Source organism: Myzus persicae, unplaced genomic scaffold, assembly GCF_001856785.1.
Source record: "Myzus persicae strain clone G006 unplaced genomic scaffold, MPER_G0061.0, whole genome shotgun sequence".
Taxonomy (NCBI): domain Eukaryota; kingdom Metazoa; phylum Arthropoda; class Insecta; order Hemiptera; family Aphididae; genus Myzus; species Myzus persicae.
This window is the reverse complement of record NW_019104200.1, coordinates 456497-475891: the sequence shown is the minus strand read 5'-3', so window position 1 is coordinate 475891 and position 19395 is coordinate 456497. Positions and strand designations below refer to the sequence as shown.

The following is a 19395-nucleotide window of genomic DNA, read 5'->3' as shown; positions in this document are numbered from 1 at the left end:
ATTATGCACCCACTCCACCAGACATTTCTGGTCGCACCTCAAATCACCCAACTATGAATACAACAATTAATATAAAATATGGGATGACATTATTTTTCTTTTAACAATTTCAACTATGTCATAAATGTATATTGATTTTTTCCCACAACTCAGAAACTGAGAATAATGAATGGTTATCTAATTTATTTAAACCTGTTCGATTTTATAATAAATAAACTCAATAACTTATGACTTATTTACACTATATTATTGACATAATATCATAGTAATTTTTTTAATAAATATTAAAAATTACAGAATTAAAAATGGGAGTTGTGCACACACAAAGGTCCATGTTTTTTTTATTGTGTTGAGAATTGTCGTTTTTATTAGTTCTTAAATGTATGATAATTAGGGCCCGGATTCATATGCATTTGCATGTTTTTTCTAAACAGTTCAAAAAATAGCTAGGTAAGCTACAAGTTTGAATCATATAACCAATAGATCCGAAATATTAAGTTTTATTTTGCAATATTTTATTGTTTTTTGGCATGTACTGCATATTTATGTATTTTACGATTTTTTAATGCATGTATACGGTTTTTAAATGCATAATATGTAGGTAATATTTAGCTTGTCTTAATTAAAATAAGGTATTTATAGTTAGATTTATGGTCCATGTAATTTGATGAAGTCGCTTTTTATTTTATCTGACTATCTGAGACCTATCGGGACTAGAAGTAATCTGGTATTGTGTAGGTTTTCGTGAACAATACATTAGTCGTGTTTTTCGTGTTCCGTGTGTGCTTAATTTTCATTCAATTTAATTTATTTATACTTAAATATTCATTTTTCAGATTGAAATTATAATATGTTTAAATAACTACAAAATATGAATCGTATAAATATAATATAATTTTATGTAAAATATAAAAAATAGTAAAAATAAGACTTTTTTTGCATATTTTTTATTTAATAGAGTATTCCTACAAAATAATGAAAATAAGAACATAAATGCCTATTTCAAAGTTCATATTTCTGAGGTTTTTAGAGCATATAAAGCTGGGCCCTAATGATAATTAATAATTACATAATTTTTTTGCTACTTTAATTATTTAATTTTTGATTATGAACAGATTGATGTGAGTATGCTAATTTTACAATAACGTGTGTTTTGTTTGTGTATGTATAGTAAATAATGTTGGGGAAAGAGTACCAAAAAATCATCTAAAAATAAAATATAAATCCAATTTATTTTTTAAAAAAATTCTTGTATAAATAAAATATAATATTTATAAATTAATAAAATTTTAATAGGTCATTTCTTGGCTAAAGACAATCAGGATAATAAGTTGATTTAAAAAAACACAATAAAATAACAAAACGAAACAACCAATAATATGTTTTAGCAAATAATTTTTTTTCTTTTATACTTCGATGTAGGATATAATAACATTTGAAACGTATCATTGCTTATTAATGCATAACATATCCCCTCCTCCCCCCCCCCATTAAAAAACCGAAGACATGACATACCTATCAAATATTATATTCAGATCATATAATTAATTTTTATCTTATTATTTTTAATATTAGAGTGAATTTATTACCTATTACAAATTACCTTACCTTTAAGGTAAGAATTTTTTTAATTAAAAAAAAATATTTTTATTAAAAATAAATTAGTTACAATTTATACATGAGTACAATAAGTAATGTTTATTACAAGTTAAAAGTAATGAGAGTAATTGAATTGGGGAGGCACTAATGTAAAATGGCATTAATAGACATTAATGTTGAGTACCTTTTCGTACTAGCTGAGGAAAACTACTCTTTGGTTGTACAGTATTAAATTTTGAAGCAATATAAATAAACGGTTCAAATAAACTAGTCCGGTCTAAAGCATTAACTTCAAAATGCTTCATTTTTTCTCTAATAGACCAATGGGAAGCTCGACTTGAAGGACACTCTAAAGTTGGAGCTTTGATATCCATTTCTCGCATTCTATGGCCAACAATGACATAAAATGCCTAAAAAAATAAACATAAAATGTATTGTTTGGTTAATCTCAAGAATGAGAAGATACACTAGGTATTTAAATTTCTACTATATTTACATCTTTTTTTTCCTTATTCTTATCAATTTCTTTTTTTAATGTTACCAAGCAATCAAATGTTTCTGGTCGACTTGTATCATATACTAGTATAAAGGCATCTGCAATGGACGCATACTGTTTAGCTATTTGACCAAAAGATAACATAAGTGAAGGATCTGGATTTGAATACAATCCAACCTCAGGTAACTGTGTCAAATCTAGGCCGGCAGTATCATAAAAACGAACTTGTTCACGTATCTTTTTGTCAGTTTCTATAGAAGCATGGTATATATCCTCGATAGTAGGCCACAGTTTCTATAACCAAAATTAAACAGCAATAATAAATAATGACAGTCTACTATGTTCTAATAAACTCACATAATTTTTGCTAAAATGTCCATAAATAGCTTGTTCCAATATTGCTGTCTTACCAACACCTTTCACTCCAAATACAACGACACGATAATTTTTAACCATTTTTAATCATTCGGTTTAATTAAAATTAAAAATAGTTACAATAAAGAAAGTTATTGATGTCATAAGTCATAATAGATATATTAGGATAATAAAATCTGGACATAGACATTATATGTGTATATCATCTAAATTATTATTTGATGGTAATTTATAACATTGATTTAAACGTGAAAAAGTACCATTATAGTTATAATCATGACAAATTAAATTTAATTTGTCATGGTTATAATTTCATAAATTTTTTTAAAAATTCAAGTTTACCTACATTTCATTCGTTTGATCAAGACGTAATCTACTAATCTAATCATAAGCAAAGATATATAACAATCCATAGACACAGACTAAGATAATAAACACGTCCGTGTATAATTGTATAATTGTATCATTCTATGATAAAACAAATCTACATTTTAAAACACAAAATATATTATTATACGTTGTTAATACCCAACAATAATAATAATATTTAAATGAATCAAATAGAAATTTAAAATTTATAACATGGTTTTTACTTTAAATTTTTTAGAACAAAATAACAAATCGTAGTCTAAGCCCTAAGGGAAAATCTATCGGCCATCTCGTTCCTAACATCAATTTTTAGCTGATATCATAAACCGATATTTTTGTTTACACTTTTATCTTGCTATGAAAGTTTTTTAAAATAATATGGATGTATAGAATATTATTTTTATAAACACAAATTTGAAATAATCTTGACAGCATGTCGGACGACGAAGAAATTACTTACGTAAAAAAACAAAAAACAATACACTACGGCTCATTAGAAGATCAAGAACGTGCTCGTTTATCTGCTTTGGCTTTCACTGAAGGTGACGGCGAATCAAAAGCTGTAGGAGGAAACATAAACGTATCCAACGGTAATATATTAAATTAATTACAATGAATCTAACTAAAACGAAATGCAATGTAGGTATTTTTATCAAATTATTAATTACACTGTTGTTGTTTACAGAATATTTTGATTTGGAGGATGCTATATCTAAAGACAAACAAGCTTTACTTGAAGAATTTGAACGTAAAAAGAAAGCTCGGCATGTGCAAGTTTCTACTGATGACGATGAAGTTAAAAAAAATCTCAGGAAGCTTGGACAAGCCATATGCTTGTTTGGGGAAGGACCAGCAGAAAGAAGAAATAGATTGAGAGAACTGCTTTCAAGGTATTTACTATTTAACATTAGTTTATGTATTAATTGATGAGTTACTATTTCAATAACATTAGGATTAACATACATTTTTAAATATGTTATAGAGTAGGAGAAGATGTTGTAGCAAAAAAACCAGAAGAAGAAAAAGAGAAACGACAGCAAATCAAAGATCAAGATACAACCTGGTATCATGAAGGGCCACCTTCACTACTAGATGCACGTTTATATATGGCAGGTATGTAATATAGATTATACTATACATGTACATATATTTCTAAATAACATTAAAATTGTATGTAAAATAATATTTTTATAAACAAAGAACTTTTTCTTATATTATTCATTACTATTAATTATTTTAGAGTATTCACTGTTAAGATCACATTTTCGTTTGGAAAAGCTCAGAGAAGAAGCTAGTATACCTGAATCAACACTTACAGCTCGCTTACAGGATTTACACAAATACACAACATCTCTTTCTATTTATTGTAGTCAGATTGGTGATACTAGACCAATTTCATACTGCCGATTTAGTCCTGACTCGCAGTTTATAGCTACGTCATCTTGGTAAATTATTTTTTTTATGATGAACTTTTTTATAAATTTCTATAAGAACTATAGTTTTAAATATTGTTGTAATAAAACATTAACTTATTTCAGGAGTGGTTTGTGTAAATTATGGTCAGTTCCCGATTGTTCTTTAGTTCAAACATTCAGAGGACATAATTGTAATGTCTGCTCTATCACATTTAATCCGCATGCCGGCACTGCCGACAATATCTGTGATCTCGTATCATGTGCCAGTGATGGTTCTGTTAAACTGTGGTCCATGGATAGGTAAGCTATTTTACTGTTTATTCGTGTGAAGTATGTAATGGTCATTCAATGTTCTAATTATGCTTGTTTTTAGTAAAAAAGAGGAACCTGTAGCAGACCTGGAAGGTCATGCACCCTTTAGAGTGTCAAGAGCAGATTTTCATCCGTCTGGTCGATTTTTAGGAACTTGCTGTTTTGATAATTCATGGCGGTTATGGGATTTAGAACAAGGGGAAGAAGTTCTCCATCAGGAAGGACATTGTAAACCAGTTTATTGCATGTCATTTCAATGTGATGGCTCAATCGTTGCGACTGGGTAAGTATCATTGTTTATTAATTTTCTTTAATATTTTAATAAAATCCTTTTTCTAGTATCAATAGGTACCATACTCTAATTCATTATTTCTTATCATATGTTAATAGGGGCTTGGATGCTTTTGGCCGTGTTTGGGATTTGCGTACAGGAAGATGCATTATGTTTATGGAAGGTCATTTGAAGTCTATATATAGTATAGACTTTTCTCCTAATGGGTAATTTTTTATTTAACAAAAACTTATACAAAACAATAATCAACTAAAATTAATTTAATTTGAAGTTACCAAATGGCCACCGGTAGTGAAGATAACACATGTCGTGTTTGGGATGTTAGAAAAAGAGCATGTCTGTACACTATTCCAGCTCACATGAGTCTTGTTTCGGGATTAAGATACCAACCTGAGGGTCATTTTATAGTCACGTCTTCATATGATAACACAATCAAGGTACTAATAATAAATAAATTGTTAATTATTTTGATAAAAATATTTAATTTTTATAGATTTGGGCAAATAAAACATGGCAAATGTTAAAAACACTATCTGGACATGACAACAAAATAATGGGAGTGGACATATCTCCAGATTCTAAATATATAGCATCTTCATCATATGATAGAACATTTAAATTATGGGCTCCTGAATACTCGTCATAATTTTTGAGCTTAACTGATTAAATAATAATTATGTTATTTTATACTTGTTAAAATAATATAGTATTAAATAAATTGCATACTACATTTTTTTTTATCTAATATTTCTAATTTTTGCTATCACTGCCGCTACTTTTGAAGCAGCAACTGATGATGATTTCATTATGTATTCATCACTTTCTAGTCTTAATAAATTCATGATTTGGGTAGTAGTGTCATTGAGTTTTACTCCAAGTTCTTCTAATACATATCCCAAGTATTCTGAAATAATATATGTTTAAGTAAATAAATTAAAAATTGGTAATAACATACAAATCAGCTACTGATTATGTGTTGTATACAAGTGTAATCTAAATGTCCGTATAACATAAGGTTTAAATTTTAAATTAATTTGTTGTAATCTTATAATTAAAAATATATTATTTTATTTAACAAACAATACTTATGTGACAATTTAAAATGCACTGAAAATGTATGAAATTTAATCAAAAAATGTATACAGCTGAAATCCTTGGAACCAGTCGACTACATAGATTAACCAGTTGTATATTTTATAAGCTAACATATTTATATTGAATTAATCCTTAATCATCTTCAACATTTTAATAGCAGTTACTACTAACTTAGAAGGTATTAAAGTAACACTTCCCCATAACATGTAATGAAAATTAATTGCATTAATATAGTAATGATTACCACAATTTATAGATAAATGGTAAGATGAAAAATCAATTAATTTAGTTATTTAACCTATTCAATATTCTATTATTGTGGCATCGTCTAATAGAAAATTAAATTTATTTACAAAAGATTTACCAATATCTGCAGCTAGTTGTTGAGCAGCCAAATTATTTATTTCTCTTAGTGACTGTATCTGTTCTACATATACATCACATGTATTTCTTGCTAGTATCCTTAATAAGACATTTGTAAAACTTTCTTCCAGAGAAGCATCTGTGTAACGTCTATCGGATAAACTTAAAACTACAGTTACTGCTTCATTATCCCGAACTAAAAATGGTTCAACATGCTGTGGAAGTGTTATTAAATACTGTCCAATCTATTAAAAAAACAAAAAAAAAATGGTTTATTTAATATTATTTATTTTAGAAACATATGAACATAATTATTTATTATCATATATAAATATCAAATGTATTACTTGGGTAATATATTCTCTAGGAGAAAGTCTATGAGCATCAGATGTTTCCTTATTAAATTTTACTTTTTCCAGTTGCTCTAAGTAAAACGATATTGGCTTAAATGATATTTTATAAAATGTTTGATATATATGAGAACACAATTTTTCTGTGGCTTGAATTGATTCTTTAAACAATTTCCAATCACTATCTATAAATAAAATTATACCTTTTATACAAAAAATTAAATACAAAAGGTATATGAAACAAAAAAAAATGTAATAAATTAACAAAGCATTGTGTATGTAAAAAAATTAAGGTCCATTGATAGAAGAACTCCATGTAATAATAGATAATACAAACACTTAATCAATATTTTTAAACTATTAAAGCTTACTAATGCATAACTAATAATAAAATAATTTATAAATTGAAAAAAACATACCACTTTTTAATAAATCAATAACATTTTTCAATTCAATTTGCCTATCTTCAACTAATAAATATTTTGAAACATTTAATGCTCGTTGTTCATTTGTTAAAATGCAACTTTTAAATTCGGATTCTATAAAATATAATTCTCGTAAAAATTCTCCTAAAACACAAAAACAATAATTTTAAGTATTAAATATATAGCAATAATTCTAGGTATTTTGAATAATCACCAGAAGATTGTAAAAACTTTAAACATATTTGAAATAAATTCCAGTTTTCTCCGGGTTTCATGTTAACTAATATTTTTTTTAATACTTCTTTCCCTCCTTCAATAACGTTAGAAAATATCCTCTATAAATCAAATTATATCTCAATAAAAAAATTTAAATGTGGTGTGTTAAGAAAATTATTTTTATTACATTAATAGCAAAGATCATTTCAGGAAAAACACAGTGGCTAAAAACAGCACTTCGACGTTTTGCTTCTTCTGATGCTCTAAAAACAGTTAACTGAGCCTGACCAAAAGCTTGAACTACATCTACTAAATCATCTTTATTTAATGCAAAATTGGTGATTTTTTTGGAATGCTCATATTCAAATTCTTTGTAAGAAACAATTTGTGGAATCAATGGTCTGTATATACTTGTTAATATGTTATCCCAATTGAATGAATCACCTACACAAATGTTATGTTCAATAAAATGTAAACCAAAATATAAATAAAATTCTTACCAATTTTTGAATCATTTTTAATATTTTTAATAAATACGTCAGTAGCCAAAAATAAATCTAATATTAAAATAAGTGGTTCTTGATGGTTTTTGATAGAAACGTCGACCAATTCAAACATTGGAAGTTCTAATATATTAAACAAATCTCCATATGATAAAATTAATTGACATTCTATTTCAAGTTGTACTTCACTAGTAAATAATTTTTTGTACAAAATCATCTGTATAATAATTTAAACTAATTAAAATTAAAATATTCAAAAATAATAAATAATAATTTTATTATGTATAACTTAAGAACATTCATACAAGTTTTGCTTATAATAATAATTCACACTATACTAGTATCACAGATACTCTGTCCAGCAAGATAACATACTAATTCTGCACACATGAACTGATGGAGTGATAGCCGAAGCCTAATATTAAACTCCAAATAACTCAACTATTTTGAAGCTTATTTTAGCTGGGTTTAGTATGGGGCTTGGTATGGAATTGAGGATAAGCAGAATGAAACAATTTGTGCGTTTTCTCACTAGACAGTAAAAAGTTCCCAAATAAATGTTTTAATATGATATTTAAAGGTATAAAACTTTTGCAAATACATTCGTATATTTTAACAGCAGTGATGAATTTTAAAGTAGTTTTTAGGCATGTGACACAACCATTATAATATAACCCGGCCATTGTATATAATTTACAGTTGATGAATTGAATAAACTTAAATTTATATAATTAGTAACTTACCTGCTGCTTTTTACATTCTATTAATGCTTCATAAAATGCTTCAAAAAACATTAAAGGATTTTTAGAATACTCATTGGCATACATTTTTGACGACCACTCTTTACGTAATCTGTTTTTATTACACTTTAAATAATATTTAATAATCTGATCATGTTTTTCTAGATTGGTAAATATAGTTACATAATGCTTTGATTCATCTGTAACATGCGTTACAAAATATATTTTATACATATATCTATATATTACATGAATATATCAAATTATTTTAGAAACTAATTTTTCATACCAATTTTTTCATTTTCAAAAGCCACATTAACCATTGGAATCAATATTACTTCAAATTTACTTTTTAGCTCTTCTAACTGATTTTTTCTTTCTTCATAATCAGAATTATTTTCCAAGACTGCTAAAGAACGTTGCATTCTAATCAACCTATTTGTTACTTGGTCTATTTCTCCATTATCCATTAACTAAATATAACACATTGCCAATATATTTTTTCTGGTTAAAAATGAGTTATTAATTCTAATTACAATCTCAATATCAGTAATAAGTTTGGTCCAATTATCCGCTTCTTCCAAAGCATTTTTGGTAACTTCCATATTACATTTGATTCCATCATACAATTGAAGTTTCAATAATGATTCACCAGTGTTACTTTTTACCTATTCAAAAAATTAAAAAAAAATACAATTAAAAATATTGTTTTATCTTGAATATTAAATTTGGTTGATTACTGTATTGATTTCTTGTTTTAAATCAATAATTTTTTGTTGGATATTTGAAGCTTGATTTTCAAATTGCTCAATGTCATTGACAACTTTTGGTAGAGAAGAAAGAACTTGTATTGTTGTTTCATCAAGTACCTCATGTACCTGTTCTACACATAATTGTAACTTTTTCAACATAGATGGGATTGCCTATTATAAAAACAAATATTTAAACGCATATCATATATAAGTATTTTATTTTATTTTACGGCTGTGATATGGACATCAGTATCCATAATCATAAGTACATAAAATATTCAGTTAACATATAACACTCTAACATATAATTCACGTCTAATGTGTAGACAATAAATAATACATAATAATGTACTTTATATACTTTATACACACCTCACGACATTGATCTGGGGGTTTATCCTTTAATGTATTATTAATCCAATCTACAACACTAAAATCTTTTTCTGAAAATGATGAAATATTCTGTAAAAATAAAATGAGATAAACATATCTTACAAGCTATTTATTAAAAAACTTTTATTTTTTTTTGAAATCAAAATTACCATTGTAATTAAATACTAATGATCCCAATTCCAAAATTATGTACCAATACAATCGAATAGCGTCTAAACCCTAAAATATAATTAGATATTATAGGAATATTATACTTGAAAATAACGTCTATAAAATTAATATTAAATCACCGTTGTAGTATGGTACACTAAATTGTACCGCGGAATAAATTAAATGTTTGTACTGTAGTAGTATTGTAGTAGCACAGATTATATTATAATAGTCGTATAGTGTAGTTGACAGTAGTTGTAAACGGTTGATGGATGGAAAAATAAATAACAATCGCTAGATATTATAAAAAATGTCAAACCAATCCCAAAAACAACCACGGAATAAATTGAATCTAAATATATTAAAAGAACTAATAATATTCATCACGGTGGCACACAGATAAGGATTATTATATTTATTATTATCTATGGGGGTACTTATCTTCACCAGCTGCAGCTTCCGTGCTATTTACTGACTGATAAGCGATAACGGTGTACTGTTGACGCCATCTACACCCACAGTCTGACATTAATATTCAAGACAACTGTTATCTTGCGACGGCCGTTATCGCCTATCGGACATCCAGTTGGAACTTACTTGGGTCTTGGTAGTAAGTTGGTGACTAAATTGATATTTTCAATATTGTTATTATGCTTAAAAAATTAGAATACGCCGCCGCGGTGATGCAACGATTGAACTATACCACCACCGCTGCGATTCTATGTAAATTGCAAATAGCTGATTGAATCGGTTCGACTATATTGTTGTACACGCACACCAAATTATTCCACCGCAATAACCCCGCGTCGGGCAACAGTTTTCGTCCCGGTCCGTCGTCGCCGACACTGATGGTCGCCTCCGCCCGTTACAGGTTAACATGATCAAGAGGTCCAACGCCAAAGAAATGTTCATCATACGCGCGTTGGAGAAGATTCTCGGGGACAAGGATGTCAAGAAGTCGTATCACGCCGAGCTGCGGAAGGAATGCGAAGCCGCACTGCGTGAGTGATATTTTTTGAAATGTGAATGTTTGTAACTACAAAATTGATCTATCCATATTTTTCCTGCGTTTTCTAGAGAGCATAAAATCTGAGTGTCAAGCCGAAGAGAAGACGGATGCATCATCCGCCTTGCCCTTGCCCAAAGATGGCAGCTCGGCCATATCAGCAGAAAAATACTTCAGACCATTTGAATTAGCTTGTCAAAGTAAGTCGCCCAGAATTGTCGTAACTTCATTGGACTGCTTACAAGTAAGTCTATTTATTTCTTATTTTGTGAGTACTTACATAACGATTAGTGAGTTGTTAATGTTTCACTAATCGATTGTTTCAGAAACTCATTGCATATGGTCACTTAACAGGCAACTGTACCAATGACACGGGCAAGCCACTGATTGATAAGATTGTAGAAACCATCTGTGATTGTTTCACAGGTTGTCAAACAGATGAAGGAATTTTATTACAAATCATTAAAGTAAAAATATTCACCATTTTACTTTTGTTAAATTGGGTTTTTTTTAAAATAATGTTTTTCCAGGCCCTGTTAACTGTAGTTACAAGTCAACACGTTGAAGTCCATGAAGCAACAATCTTAAAAGCAGTTAAAACATGTTATAATATTTATTTAGCCAGTAGAAATTTAGTTAATCAAACAACAGCTCGAGCAACTCTCACCCAAATGTTGAATGTAATCTTTACTCGCATGGAAATGCAAGCAATGGAAGTAGATGTACCAAAATATGAGTCCGAAATTGTAGAGTTGTGTGAAGTTGATGAAACAGTACAGAGTGATGACTCACTTAATATAGATATCGATGAAAGCATTATTTATGATATTGTAAATGATATATGTGATGCTGCTATACAAAGTATTGATCAAGGTAACAAAACAAAAGAACTAGCCCAAGATATTGTAAGATCCATGTCGCAAGTAAGTAATTAATTGTTGTTGAATTTATGGTAAATATTTTTCATTTCCTTAATATTTGTTTAGGAGAGTTTGGAAACTACAAATGAAGCTGAATGTAAAACAGTTGCATCTTTTAATCATATTTTACAAAAAGATGCCTTTCTAGTTTTCCGATCTTTATGTAAATTATCAATGAAACCTTTGCCTGAGGGAACACCAGATCCAAAGTAAGAATATTTATTTAATGCCTAGTTCAATAATTTGGATAGTTTGTTTTTAATAACTTATTTTAAGGTCTCATGAACTACGTTCAAAAATCCTGTCTTTACATCTTTTGCTATCCATTTTACAAAATGCGGGACCTGTGTTTCGCACCAATCCGATGTTTATAACAGCAATCAAACAGTTTTTATGTGTTGCTTTATCTAATAATGGTACATCATCTGTACCTGAAGTATTTGAACTTTCACTAGCTATATTTTTATCTCTGCTATCACGATTTAAAACACATTTAAAAATGCAAATTGAGGTAAGTAAAAATGGAACTCATGTTAATTTAATATAATTACTAAGTTAATAATTTTTTTTAATAGGTGTTCTTCAAAGAAATATTTTTAAATATTTTGGAAACTTCAAGTTCAACCTTTGAACACAAATGGATGGTGATTCAAGCATTAACACGTATTTGTGCTGATGCTCAAAGTGTAGTCGATATGTATGTTAATTATGATTGCGATTTGTCTGCAGCAAATCTCTTTCAAAGGTAAATAATAACTAATAATGAATTAAAGTTCTTTTATATATATAATCATGATAAATATTATTGTGTTATAGGTTAGTTGACGATCTTTCTAAAATTGCCCAAGGTCGTCAAGCTATTGAACTAGGTGCGACTCTAAATCAAGAAAAATCTATGCGTATTCGTGGACTCGAATGTTTAGTGTCAATATTGAAGTGCATGGTAGAATGGAGTAAAGATTTATATGTCAATCCTAATTCCCAGACTAACCTGGGTCCAGAAAGAAATGTACGCGAATATGATGCCAATGAGTCAGCTATTACTCAAGACAGTCTTAACTCACTCGATGGTAGTGAATCTAGTTTAACATCAAATAGTTCGGGTAACAAGGAAGCTCCTGATATGCCACAACAATTGCAAGTGCTTAAACACCAGAAAGAAGTCTGGGAAACAGGCATACTTATGTAAGTTTTTATAATAGTCATATTAAAATCAGTTGCGCTTTTGAAGGTTAAGCAACGGCGCAAAACAAAAAATTTAATTGAATAGTACTTCATATGTATGCTGTTAAGCTCGCCATATGTCCAAATCTTTTAAATAATTTTAGATTCATTCATGACTTAGTTAAAGTTCCCCTTTTTTAAATACATAAATGATTAAGAGAATATCAATGAATTTAAGTTTTTCTGCCCGTGGTCAACAAAGCCAAATCAAGTTAAGCAGATTCAATCTTATGTAGTTAGCTTTTTTAACATTGAATGAATTGACTACTATTATCAAATTTAAAAGTAAAAACTATCTGTGTTCTCTCATTGATTTTTTGATAATTTAAGTAAATGCTCAGCCTTGGTAATCCTACTGTTTTGTTGGTTATCCCTTAACGACAATGTACATGTTAATGTTTTCTTGATGTTGGGGCTTATACACATAAGTTGTCTTGATAGAAAAATAAAGACGGAACCACCACTGATTTAAATGTAAAATATTTGCTGATAAGTGATAACTAATAATATTTTAGGTTTAATCGCAAGCCTAAACATGGTATAAATTTTCTTCAAGAACAAAAGCTTCTTGGAACTAGTCCTTCTGACATAGCTGAATGGTTTCATGTTGATGAAAGATTAGATAAAACAGCTATTGGAGATTTCCTTGGAGAAAATGAAGACTTTAACAAAGAAGTAATATAATAATAATTTATTGTTTATATATCTTAGATCATATTATGCAATGGATAGAATCCTGTACAGCATACTACATAGTTAATGCCAAAGTGATCAACAAATCTTGCTGAATGTTTAATTATAACAAAGGGTTATCACTTGTCTCTAATTCATCACAACATATAATATGTACCAGTAGGCAGTTGATAACCTGATTGAATTGTTGTATGAGCTTCAGCTTTAACTTAGGAATGTAATGATAGTGTCAAATATTTAGGCTACAGCTTTATTTAATTTTTGTCGTCTCCTGCATTTCTCCTTAGGGGACCTAGAATGACGCATTTGTCTGATAGTAAACGTTAATTTTCTTTATTACCAAAATATACTACTCAATGAAAAAATAAAAATAAAATATTGTACCTAGATATTATTATAATAGTAGATACATGAAATTTAACTTTAAAAAAGTATAATCATTGAATCAATTATAAATCATTAATTATGTCACTAATTTACCCAATTTCAGTAAAATATACATATTTTAATTTATTTATAATTTATACATAAATATTTAAAAGTAATCATCTTAATTACTTAATACAAAAATTAATTCACCTGTGAATTTTTTTGAACTTAAAAAAATTTGAATGAGTCAAAATATGGGTAGGATATTTTACAATGTTTAAATTAGTAAACCCAATATTAGTAGTATTATTTTATTCTTGCCATCTATAGAAAATTTACTTGATAAAGACACATTTTATTCCGAGTAACTTTTCAATTGAATAATGTCTAAAAAAGGTTTCTAATTTCTAACCCTATAATATAAGTAGGTAGTAGGTCACAACACTAAAAATGAACAATATATGTTGATTTAAAATTTTAATAGTTGCCAGTCGGCCTATGCATCCACCTGAAGAAATATGATGCCCTATGGTGAGGGGGCATGATATCCGTGTCCCCTGGCTACAACCACTGATCTATTTATTGTATATTATAATTCAAGATGTATTAAATAGAAATTTATAATTAACAATTATTACTATCATTATTATTAATAAATTTATTTTAGGTTATGTACTATTATGTAGATCAAATGAATTTTGTTGGCAAAGATGTTGTGACAGCATTGCGATTTTTCCTTGATGGATTTCGGTTGCCGGGTGAAGCTCAAAAAATTGATAGATTATTAGAAAAATTTGCCAGTAGATGGTTTGAGTGCAATCCAAAGTAATTGTTTTATGATAAAACATTTTTTAGCAATCATAATATGATACAAAAAAAATTACATTTATGTTATGTTTATTCTCAGCAATGGGCTCTTTGACAGTGCTGATACGTTGTATGTGCTTTCCTATTCAATCATTATGTTAACTACAGATTTGCATTCTCCACAAGTCAAAACCAAAATGACCAAAGAGCAGTATATAAAAATGAATAGAGGTAGTTGTATATCTGATAACAAAGATTTACCAGAAGAATATTTAAGTAAAATATATGATGACATTGCTGGTCATGAGATTAAGATGAAATCAACAGTAAAACCAGGAAAACAATGTATGTATTTTGGATGATTAAATCTATGTTAATATTCATATTTAATTATTTATTACATATATTAGTAATACCAAATGAAAAGAGACGGAAAGTATTATGGAACATGGAAATGGAAGCTATAGCAGTAGCGGCTAAAAATCTTATGGAATCTGTTAGTCATGTTCGAGCACCATTTACTGAAGCTAAACATTTGGAGCATGTTAAACCCATGTTTAAGGTTTGATCTATTAGTCAATGTTTGTTTAAAATTATTGTAATCAAAGTTCGGCACTTCAAACAATTTTATTTTCGGCTTTATATATTATATCATGTCATTACAAGTTCAAATATAACATATTTTGTAAAATCTTAATTTTGCTTATCTTAAAAGATTTTTCTAGCTCTATGTACTAGTTTTTACCATATTAAGATTATACAGACTGTAAAATTAGTTTGGCTCTTATTAATGGTTTTCAATTGATTATTTTAGTACTTATTATGAAGTTTTAAGTGCTTATTTTAATACATTTTAAGGCTGTACGTCTCAACCCTGATTTTTGTACAACTTTTATTTAATTTATAGATGACATGGACACCATTTTTGGCAGCATTCAGTGTTGGTTTACAAGATTGTGATGATCTAGAAATAGCTATGTTGTGTTTGGATGGCATACGTTGTGCTATAAGAATCGCCTGTATTTTTCACATGACCGTAAGTTTGCATGTCATGCTTTTTTTGTAAAAATTAAAAATGTATTTATTTTAGTTGGAGCGAGATGCATATGTCCAGGCTTTAGCACGTTTTACTCTATTAACGGCTAATTCACCAGTGACTGAAATGAAAGCTAAGAACATTGAGACAATAAAAACTTTAATAACTGTTGCATATACTGATGGCAATTATCTAGGTACTTCTTGGCTTGATATTATCAAGTGTATCTCACAATTGGAACTTGCTCAGATGGTTGGCACTGGAGTTCGACCACAATTTTTATCACAAGTTATTAGCAAAACTTATCCTCCTATTGAAGCCCTTAGTCAAAAGTTAAACTTTACTACATTAGACTGTAAGTTTTATAATAATTATTTTTAATATATAAAGTACTTATGTTTTTTGGTCTTTAGCTAGTGGAAAAGGATCAATAGGCGAGACGAGTAGTCAGAGTGTTGTAGTTGCTGTAGATCGTATATTTACTGGTTCTACGAGACTTGACGGAGATGCCATTGTGGAATTTGTCAAAGCATTATGTCAAGTGTGTAGATTTTTTGTTAAATTATAACATTGAATTTGCATTAACAAATTTTGTCTTTTAGGTTTCCATCAACGAATTAGCCAACTCCACAAATCCCCGTATGTTCAGCTTGCAAAAAATTGTTGAAATTTCTTACTATAATATGGGGCGTATTCGACTTCAATGGTCAAGAATGTGGCAAGTACTAGGTGAACACTTCAACCGTGTAGGCTGTTATCCAAATGAAGATATTGCAACTTTTGCTCTGGACTCGTTACGCCAGTTATCCATGAAATTTATTGAAAAAGGAGAGTTTGCTAACTTTAAATTTCAAAAAGATTTTTTGCGTCCATTTGAAATAATTATGAAGAAGAATCATTCCCCAACCATTAGGGATATGGTAGTTAGATGTATTACTCAAATGGTCAATTCACAAGCAGCTAACATTAGATCTGGGTGGAAAAACATATTTGGTGTATTTCATTTGGCGGCTTCTGATCATGATGGGGCTATTGTTGATATGTCATTTCGTACAACACAGCATGTAATCAGTAAGTAACTAAAAAATGGCTAAATAAATGTTGCAGCATTTATATTTTTATTTTATTTTAATAGACTTGTTTTATAAACAAAATTGTATAATTATGATGGAATCATTCCAAGATGCTGTAAAATGTTTGTCTGAGTTTGCATGTAATGTTGGTTTCCCAGAAATCAGCATGGAAGCAATACATTTATTGCGTACATGTGCAGATTGTGTTCATGATAAACCTCAAGTAAGTTTACTATCGAACAAAATCGAATAAGTCCTAAATCATATTGCATATGTTCAGTGGTTGTGGCGTGGTGAATGGGGTTATGATGCCTAAGCGTCATGGTACACATTTTTTGGGGGAGATAGAGTGATTGGATATATTATGGTAAGCAATAACATAAAACAAAAATTTTCATAAATATTTTAATCACATAATCATTATATATTATATCAAGGGGATAAAGAGTGGGTAGGTATTGAAATATATTCCGTGCATCATGACTTATAAATGTTCACCATGCCACTGCATTTTTTGTGGTAATGTACTTAATATTTTGATATTATTTTGTTTTAGATATTTGCAGAACATTTTTCTGAAGAACCGTCTTCTCTAGAAGAAGATGGTGTATGGGTACGAGGATGGTTCCCATTGTTGTTTGAATTGTCATGTATTGTTAGTCGATGTAAACTTGACATACGAACACGTGCCTTAACTGTACTTTTTGAGTTGGTTAAAACTCATGGAACTGTGTTTAAATTAAACTGGTGGAAAGACCTTTTCAATGTGTTATTCCGTATATTTGATAATGTGAAACATCAAGAACACAGTGTTGAGGTAATAAATTTTTAGGTATATCATAATATATGTATCAATTATAACACTCATTTAACAATTAAAATAATGTGTATAGAGGATCGAATGGATGACAATCACTTGCAATCATGCCCTGACATCAATTGTAGATGTTTTTACACAGTACTTTGACATATTGTGTGCTATACTGTTGCAAGATTTATATGCACAACTTCAGTGGTGTATTCAACAAGGTATAATGTGTAAATCTATTTATTCCAGTTTTAAATTATTTTATTGATTTATTATTTTATATCATAGACAATGATCAGTTAGCTCAGTCAAGTACATACTGTTTAGAAAATTTAATAACATCTAATGGTTCAAAATTTGATAAAGTAAATTGGGATTGTACTTGTCAGACAATTGTATCTATGTTTGACAGTATGATGCCAAAACCATTACAAGAACAAAATCTAAGGTCCGAGGTATGTATATTAAATGTTATTAATTATCATGATAACTGCATTGATGCATTATTAATTGAATTATTATTTATTAGCATGTCAAACCTGACACCTTAATAACCGCAAAATGTGCTATTCGCCTTGAGCTTATCCGCACTGTGGACAATATTGTGTTCTTCCCCTCCACATCACGTAAAGAAGATCAAGAGTATTTAGCATTAGCTCAAAATACTACAATCAATCAGAATACTGAAATACTTGAACAACAACAAGAGGAGCAAGGAATGTATAGTAACTTGAGTTCTGAACATTTGTTTATGTTAACTGATTGTCTATTGCGCGTTCATAATTATACCAAGCAATATAACTACACATTATTGCAAAACATTCCACAGCGAAGTTACGGTTAGTGATAAATTACAAAAATGAATTCTTATTTGTCATATTTTATTTATCTTTATACTTCTATAGTCAATGACGATATATCAAATATGTTGACACAAGAAACTCAGAGTGTAGCTTGTGTACTGAGAATAGCACTGAAAGCTATATGTGATGAGTCACGGCGTGTGCACTGGACACATGCACAAAATGTGGCTAGTACCGTTGTAAATGATTCTTTTCAGTATTATTTATCATTGAACAATCATTACCACAAAACTTCGTGGAATCCTATTTTATTGCTCATATTTACAAAACTATACAAATTACCTGAAGACAAGGTACATTCAAATTATTTTAGCTCAATAATATGATTGTATTTATAAAATTAAATGTTAATTATTTACAGTTTGCTGTACAATCTTCTACACACTATCCTCTGTTATGTGAAATGATCAGCATTGATTTAAAACCTGAATTGAAGACTGTCCTTGGTAGAATATTTTCACGAATTGGACCAGTTTTTAAAATCACGTAACAATACATTAGCCACAGAACTGTTACATATTTTATTATATTATTATCATCAATACGAGGTTATTGCTCACTAATTTATTATAGTCTTGTAATACAAAGATTATGATCACCAGAGCAATTTAACAGCCAATAGCATACACCCATTGATTACAACTATAAATAAATAAATAATAAAGAACTCTGTGTTTGTTTTTACTTGTATTACTATTTTCAATTATTATTGTTAACTTTGCACATTATAAATCTATAAACATTGTGTCGA

The 19395-nt window shown here is 28.9% G+C and overlaps 4 protein-coding genes across 5 annotated transcripts; 2 read left to right on the top strand and 2 right to left on the bottom strand.

Annotated features, from left to right (window-relative positions):
* Positions 1 to 1404: 1404 nt before the first annotated feature.
* On the bottom strand, positions 1405 to 2933 carry LOC111039919 (NF-kappa-B inhibitor-interacting Ras-like protein 2). Its single transcript, XM_022323581.1, has 3 exons — positions 2453 to 2933; positions 2096 to 2389; positions 1405 to 2009 (listed from the first exon to the last, which is right to left on the bottom strand). Exons 1-3 carry the CDS (start codon positions 2549 to 2551, stop codon positions 1770 to 1772), a joined length of 633 nt encoding a protein of 210 aa, XP_022179273.1. The 5' UTR covers positions 2552 to 2933; the 3' UTR covers positions 1405 to 1769.
* Positions 2934 to 3159: 226 nt separating this feature from the next.
* LOC111039934 (U4/U6 small nuclear ribonucleoprotein Prp4) lies at positions 3160 to 5581 on the top strand. Its single transcript, XM_022323604.1, has 9 exons — positions 3160 to 3429; positions 3525 to 3729; positions 3822 to 3952; positions 4080 to 4284; positions 4378 to 4554; positions 4628 to 4849; positions 4957 to 5064; positions 5130 to 5295; positions 5352 to 5581. The coding sequence occupies exons 1-9, from the start codon at positions 3273 to 3275 to the stop codon at positions 5502 to 5504; spliced, it is 1524 nt and encodes a 507-aa protein (XP_022179296.1). The 5' UTR covers positions 3160 to 3272; the 3' UTR covers positions 5505 to 5581.
* Positions 5564 to 10270, bottom strand: LOC111039933 (conserved oligomeric Golgi complex subunit 7). 2 transcript variants are annotated; one of them, XM_022323601.1, is made up of 14 exons: positions 9986 to 10270; positions 9845 to 9914; positions 9675 to 9764; positions 9291 to 9473; positions 9087 to 9218; positions 8840 to 9023; positions 8554 to 8750; positions 7808 to 8027; positions 7495 to 7751; positions 7306 to 7426; positions 7086 to 7235; positions 6664 to 6851; positions 6318 to 6561; positions 5564 to 5762 (listed from the first exon to the last, which is right to left on the bottom strand). In XM_022323601.1, exons 2-14 carry the CDS (start codon positions 9845 to 9847, stop codon positions 5596 to 5598), a joined length of 2136 nt encoding a protein of 711 aa, XP_022179293.1. In that variant the 5' UTR covers positions 9848 to 9914; positions 9986 to 10270; the 3' UTR covers positions 5564 to 5595. The 2 variants fall into 2 exon arrangements, with proteins under 2 accessions (XP_022179293.1, XP_022179295.1); XM_022323603.1 differs by having other exon boundaries at positions 9675 to 9745.
* A 155-nt stretch (positions 10271 to 10425) lies between these two features.
* LOC111039932 (brefeldin A-inhibited guanine nucleotide-exchange protein 1) lies at positions 10426 to 19159 on the top strand. Its single transcript, XM_022323600.1, has 23 exons — positions 10426 to 10846; positions 10923 to 11095; positions 11178 to 11318; positions 11382 to 11774; positions 11838 to 11980; positions 12048 to 12282; positions 12347 to 12516; positions 12588 to 12956; positions 13511 to 13670; positions 14725 to 14882; positions 14965 to 15209; positions 15275 to 15426; positions 15772 to 15900; positions 15955 to 16255; positions 16314 to 16441; positions 16503 to 16971; positions 17036 to 17196; positions 17530 to 17790; positions 17867 to 18002; positions 18070 to 18236; positions 18311 to 18620; positions 18687 to 18937; positions 19006 to 19159. The coding sequence occupies exons 1-23, from the start codon at positions 10723 to 10725 to the stop codon at positions 19132 to 19134; spliced, it is 4905 nt and encodes a 1634-aa protein (XP_022179292.1). The 5' UTR covers positions 10426 to 10722; the 3' UTR covers positions 19135 to 19159.
* Positions 19160 to 19395: the final 236 nt, after the last annotated feature.